This window comes from Antechinus flavipes, chromosome 3, assembly GCF_016432865.1.
Source record: "Antechinus flavipes isolate AdamAnt ecotype Samford, QLD, Australia chromosome 3, AdamAnt_v2, whole genome shotgun sequence".
Classification (NCBI taxonomy): Eukaryota; Metazoa; Chordata; class Mammalia; order Dasyuromorphia; family Dasyuridae; genus Antechinus; species Antechinus flavipes.
In genome coordinates, this window is record NC_067400.1 from 575,925,510 (window position 1) to 575,932,444 (window position 6,935).

Genomic DNA, 6,935 nt, shown 5'->3' on the forward strand with positions numbered 1-6,935 from the left:
GCTACAAGGTTACATTAGATCCCCATCGGTACCCTTCAGTGCTTGTCTCAAGAACTGTGTCGTCAGTTCCCAGATAAATTACAAGTTGAGTTTATGGACAGTATTATCCTTGGTCTTTGTATCTCTTCCACGTCACCTGTCATAGTACTGTACTTGACCCAATGTCCAATAAATGTTAATGAAATGAATGGGTACTAGTATAAATTTCATGGAATATGGTAGGAAGGAGTAATGCCCCTGCTAATTCTAGTCATTCGTAATGTAGAACATGAACCCTTTGGGGCAGAAATTGTGTGATTTTTCTCTAGTATCCAGCACAGTAGTAAACTATCTTTTTTAAATCCGTTTTTAATTTTTTAGACAATATTTTATTTCCCTCCCAATTAACATGTAAACACAATTTTTCACATTATTTTAAAGTTTTAAATTCTAAATTTGATTCCTTTATTCTTTTCCCTACTTGCCCAGGATAGAAGCAACGTGATAAACGTTGTAAAATATTTCCATAGCAGTCATTTTATTTTTTTAATCAATTTCTAGAGAAAGCAGGCAAAGTGGAAGTGACGTAACCAAAATGTCGGAGTCGACGTCAGTGGCGGCGGAAGTGGGCGGTAACGACGACTGCGGCGGAAGTGGGCGGTGAAGATGGCTGCAGCGGAAGTGGGCGGTGGCGTCTCAGGCAGTGTCTGTTTGTCTTGGGTGTGTAGGCGGCGTTAGTTTGGGGTAGGGGTGAGGGCTGCTAGCCGGTACCCCGCACCGGGGACCCCCAGGATGCTCGGGGCAGACTGAGTTGGGTCCTGGCCAGCGGCTGGGCAGGGGACGATCTAGCGTATGAGCGGGGCTGCGGCACGTAGGCTGGGGGCGTCTCTGCCGCAGCGCACGGGCCTCCATCTTGGCGTTAGCTCCTATCCAGGCCCCACCGGGCCCCCATCCTCCGCCGCTTCTGCTGACCCTGATATGGCCTGGGTGCTGAAGATGGACAAGGCAGTGGAAACAGGCCTGGTCCACGACTTCGACGCCAGCTTGTCGGGCATTGGGCAAGAGCTGGGCGCGGGCGCCTACAGCATGAGTGACGTCTTGGCCCTACCCATTTTCAAGGAGGAAGATTCTGGCCTTCCATTGGACGATGACGCCAAACAGCCGCCCTTTCAGTACATCTTGTATGCTGCGACGTCCCCTGCGGTCAAATTACATGATGAAAGCCTCACTTACTTGAACCAAGGTCAGTCCTATGAAATCCGGATGCTGGACAACCGGAAAGTGGGTGATTTGCCTGAGATCAATGGGAAGCTGGTGAAGAGCATTATCAGAGTTGTGTTCCATGACCGAAGGCTCCAGTATACAGAGCACCAACAGCTGGAAGGCTGGAAATGGAATCGCCCTGGGGACCGGTTGCTTGATCTAGATATTCCAATGTCTGTTGGTGTTATTGACCTGAGAACAAACCCAGGCCAGCTGAATGCAGTTGAGTTTCTCTGGGATCCTGCAAAGCGTACATCTGTGTTTATTCAGGTACATTGCATCAGCACGGAGTTCACTGCACGGAAGCATGGCGGTGAGAAGGGGGTTTCTTTCAGAGTCCAAGTTGATACATTTAAACAGAATGAAAACGGTGACTACACTGATCACCTGCACTCAGCAAGCTGCCAGATCAAAGTTTTTAAGCCTAAAGGAGCAGATAGAAAACAGAAAACTGACCGAGAAAAGATGGAGAAGAGGACAGCTCAGGAGAAAGAAAAATACCAGCCTTCATATGAGACTACAGTCCTCAGTGAGTGCTCCCCATGGCCTGTTGCAAGTGGAACTTATGGAAGTGATAGCCCTGCTCCTGCTCCCACTTTCACTTCTGCTCAGCACTCTACCTTCAGCGTCCCTGAGAGCAGTTCTACCTCCCCAAATCATCAAGGAGAGGGAGTTCCCCAAAGCTCCAGTGAACGAATTTATCCAACAGCCACCATCCAGGAAGTTCAGCAGTGGCTGGCCAGGAACAGGTTCTCCAGCTATGCGAGGCTCTTCACCAATTTCTCAGGCGCAGATTTATTCAAGTTGACAAGAGAGGATCTCATACAAATCTGTGGTGCAGCTGAAGGCATTCGTCTCTATAATTCACTGAAGTCAAGGACTATTAGACCTCGTCTCACCATCTACGCCTGCCAGGAGCAGCCCAGGACCAGACTGATGGTAAGGCAACCAAATACAGGCCAAGGAGAACAAAACAGTAGTGCAATATTTGTTTATCATGCGATCTACCTGGAAGAAGTGGCAGCTTCAGAAGTCACTCGGAAACTGGCTTCAATATTTAATATTCCTCTGCACCAGATCAACCAAGTTTACAGACAGGGTCCCACTGGGATTTACATTCTCCTTAGTGACCAGGTGGTTCAAAATTTTCAAGATGAGAGTTCTTTCTTATTCGCCACTCTAAAAGCAGAAAATGGCGAAGGGCTCCATATCCTTTTGAAATGAAACTAAGTATGTGCTGGCCTTGCTTCAGTACACATTGAAGCCTCACTTCATCTTCTATGTATATAGACTGGACCTAAGTGACACTAGGATTGGACTTTACCACTTATAAATGTTTCATATTGATAGTGCTAGTTGTCCTTTGTGAACTTCTGCCTGAGAGGCAGACTTGCTTCTTGTCACTGCCATTATAAGCCTTCCTGGGAGGCACAGTGTCCCAAGCCATGGGGAAGTGCAGAAATAAAAATGGACCACCACTGGACTGCTCACCATCGACTGGACCTGGGAGCCACTTCACTCTCCATGACACTGTGTCCAGTTTGGAAATGAATGTAGTCCCTCCGTGCCAGTTTATTTGTCCCTACTTGTGTCCTCCAGTGATGGGGAGGCCTGGAGGCGGATGCCTGGAAATCTGTCTAGAGATCAGCGAGGCTGGAAACATTATCAGGTTGTGGGTCAGGCTCCCTTCCAATGAGTGAGAATTGGTCTGAGTGGGAGGGGGCGGTATGTGAGGCGTGGGTGGAGAGGTGGCATGTGACTCTGAAGCCATCTGTGCCCAGACATGTCCCAGGGCCACACATTCATTGGAGCTTGCCAAATATAGAAGCAGTGGAGGTGCTCCCTTTCCTAGCATCCCCATTTCCTTTTTGGGGGGAAGCTCTTCTCATGTCAATTTTTTTCCTGTTTTTCTTTATCTTTATTCTTTTCTTAAAAAAAAAAAAAAGTTGAACTCTTGGCTTAGACTCTAGAGAAAAATAACACAACAGATATGTCTTCCTGGAAGCAAGAGTCTGGGACTCACTATTGGGAGCGACTTGAAAGGCCACATGCAGTGCCTGCCCTATCCTCTTTCATTTGGGTGGGCCCAGACATGATGGCTCTTTACTCCTTGTTTCTGGGAGCATTAGGACTTCTATACATCCAGAGACAGGCCTTCATCATATATTCCAGGATTTCCCCATCAATTAAAGAGGCCATTTTTGGTTGTTCTTTCCCTTTGCTGTTTTCATTATATCTTATGGGCCAAACTATTCACAAAAGTAAAATCTGGGATCATTTTTGAGCTCCTTGGTCATGCCTAATGTAGTGTTACATGCTAAAAATACGTGTTGACTTTTGTCCCATTATAGTTTTAAACTTTGTGCATGCCTGTATGCATGTTTGTACCCATGTGTGTGTATTCCTGGATTTCTGGTGGGGAAGGTTAAGTCTGTATCTTCTTTTCTCACTGGGATGGGGTCCTAGTTTTAGAACTCTGTAGTGCTTATGTGTAGACACTGAGGAGAACTGATTCCCACCAAAGGCAGAGTTTCATTTTTCCCATTCTAAACTTCAGAAAGGAGCCTTTTTTATGACCAAATATTTCATTCTTTAGTAATAAGGTAGAAAAGGGGAAAGCTTGAGTTTGTTCCACTTATTGGTGACCTTTAGAGGTCTCCATTCAGAATTTAGCATGTGGGCCACTCCCATTGGACCCTCTGCTCGATTTCAAAGTTGACCCCACAGTTTGAGAAGTGGGGAAATTGTCCACTTGAGGCTATCAAACCTCAGATTTCACAGAGGAAAATTGTTAAATCAGTTTAGCTCTAGACCCCCCAGAATTAGATTATCACACTAGCATATTGCTGTTTTAAAGAGTAGGATGTACACATTTTAGTCTTAACTATAATAAATGTTGTTTGAACAAAAAAATTCAATTTTTATTAAAATTTTTCATTTTTACCTGATCTAGATTTCCCTTATATCGCCTTTCCAAAAAGTTATCCCTTATAACAAAGAAAAAAGAAGAAAGGCAAAAAAAAAAAAAAAAAAATCAGCAAAACCAATCAAAGCATAAAAAAAAAGGAAAAAAAAAAAAAAGGAAAAAAAACCCAAACCTGACATCATGTGCAATGTTCCCCACTCTTAGATTTCTTGTGAAGGATTATTTATACTTGTTGATGGTGAATTGGTTAATTATAACTACTACATTTGTTCCTTAGTTTCCTCATCTATAAAATGAACTGGAAAAGGAAATGGCAAACTGTCCAGTATCTCTGTCAAGAAAACCCCAAATGGGGTCATGAGTTGGATAGGACTGAAACTACTGAACATCCATAACAGCAACAAAAAGACTTTTCAAGCTACTAAATGAAGAATTGAAGTACATCAAATCTGGTTCCTTAGGAAAATGCTGACAAGTATCAAGAAGGATGTGGACAAGAAAAGTTCAAGCATTTGGTCCTTAGGAACTTGTTAGCAATCTAGAGAAGTGCTTCAGTAAAGCAATGCTGGGGAGGAAATTAGTAATAGGAGGTTAAGGAGTGGAGGGGATTAACTTTTCTTTATCCACAGATATGCTAAGCAAATCGTGTATGATATTCTTCAAGACATTGGGAGGAAAATGTGAAACAATTGGATCAAGGAGCAAAGATTATAATGAGGCACTCTCTGAAAGACCTCCTTCCAGTTTGACATTTGTTCATTAACTATGATATTTGGGATTATTCACTTAGTTCCATGTCCACTTAGCTACTGTCATCAAGTTTACATCTCCATCTAGTTCACAAGGATATTATAGGATAATTTGTCAAATGCTTTGCTCAAATCATAGTGTATAAAATCATTACACTTGTATCTCTTTATCTTGTCTGCAAGGACATCTCTAGAGAATTTGTTAAATGCTTTGCTGAAATCTAGGTATATTGAATCTATAGCATTTTCTCTGATGTATTAGTCCAAATAAAGTTATATACTTGGGTGTTCCTTATCCCAATTTCCACTAATACCAGTAGATTGGTTACATAGAATGTTACATTTCTCAAGAGGAAGAGAACATTGTATATAGTAACAAGATTATGTGATGATCAACTGTGATGGACTTAATTTTTTTCAACAATGAGGTAATATATGGCAATTCTGATAGATTTGTGATAGAAGGTGCCATCTAAGTCCAGAGAGAAATGTGGAGACTGAATATGGATCAAACATAATATTTTCACCTTTTTTGTTGTTGGTTATTTGCTTGTTTATTTTCCTTTCTCATGTTTTTCCATTTTGGTCTAATTTTTCTTGTGCAGCATGACAAATGGAAATATGTTTAGGTGAATTGTACATGTTTAACCTATATTGGATTGCTTGATGTCTTGGGGAAAAGGGATGGAGGGAGGGGAGAGAGGGAGGGAAAGAGGGAGGTAGATAGAGAGGGTGGGAAGGAAAGAGGGAAGGAGAGAGGGAGGGAAACAGGGAGGGAAACAGGGAGGGGGAGAGGGAGAGGGGTGGAAAAGGAGAAAAAGAACACAAGGTTTGGCGAAAGTGAATGTTAAAAACGATCTTTGCATGTATTTGGAAAAAATAAAATGCTATTAAAAAAAAAAGAAAGTTATATTTTTCTTTTGGAGTTCTAGGAGTTCTTCTGTAGGGAAGTGGGGCATTTTTCTTACTTCAGCGCAGGCTCCCATTCTAGTGTATTTCCTCTGATATCACTCACCAATTATAGTATTTTCTCTATGTCACTGATAAATTCCATTGTTAGAAATTTGATTTCTTTCAATACTGGGAGGCATATCCCCCTTCTCCTCTATATCCTTAGACTGGGGAAAGTGGGTTCTCTACAAAGTATTTGACCTCCTAAGTTTTTGTCCACCAAATTTACTTCCTTTTTTTTTTTTTTTTTTTTTTTTTTGCTGAGGCAATTGGGGTTGGGGGCTTACCCAGGGTCACACAGCTAGGGTCCTCCTGACTTCAGGGCTGCTGCTCTATCCACTGCACCAACTAGCTGCCCTAATCACCAAGTTCATTTCCAAATATATCATAATTACTGGGAACAAATCACTTTCTTGCTTCAGGAGTACACAGTATCTTAAGAGTTCACAGATGGTTGAGTCAAACAGATTGTTCCTCAGAGCTTTGATGAAACCTACCTGCCTTGGATGATAGCTAGTATGAAGGGTGGTATGGATTCCTGTCCCTAGCCCTTTACTGGTTTACTCTTTGGACCTTTTAAAGCTCACAAGTTAGTGTTAGTGTTGTTCAGTATTTCAGTTGGGTACAACTCTGTGATACTATTTGGGGGTTTCTTAGCAAAGATACTAGAATAATTTGTAATTTCCTTCTCCAGCTCATTTTACAAATGAGCAAACTGAGGCAGTGTGAAATAATTTGCCCAGGGTCATATAGCTACTAAGCATCTGAAGTCAAATTTGGACTCGGATCTTCCTTAAGGCTTGGCGCTCTATCCATTATACCACCTACTTGCTCTTCAAAAGGTAGGAGTCATATCTAAAACTTTTTCACTTAAGAGCTAGATAGAATGGTTACAAACTTTAACCACCTGTTTCCCCAAATCCTGTGGAACTAGCAGGTAGAAAATACAGCATGTGTTATATAAACAGGGCTCCCATTGGTCAATAATCTATTAGCCTGAGAACCTTAAGTCCACATTGGAAGAAATATCTACACTCTAAATGACTTTTCACTTGAAAGCACAATAG

General features: G+C 42.2%; 1 protein-coding gene across 1 annotated transcript; it reads left to right on the forward strand.

Moving 5' to 3' along the window:
• Positions 1-390: 390 nt before the first annotated feature.
• Positions 391-5,823, forward strand: LOC127555609 (upstream-binding protein 1-like). The gene has a single exon (XM_051988049.1). The coding sequence runs from the start codon at positions 832-834 to the stop codon at positions 2,464-2,466; it is 1,635 nt and encodes a 544-aa protein (XP_051844009.1). The 5' UTR covers positions 391-831; the 3' UTR covers positions 2,467-5,823.
• The last annotated feature ends 1,112 nt before the right edge of the window (positions 5,824-6,935 follow it).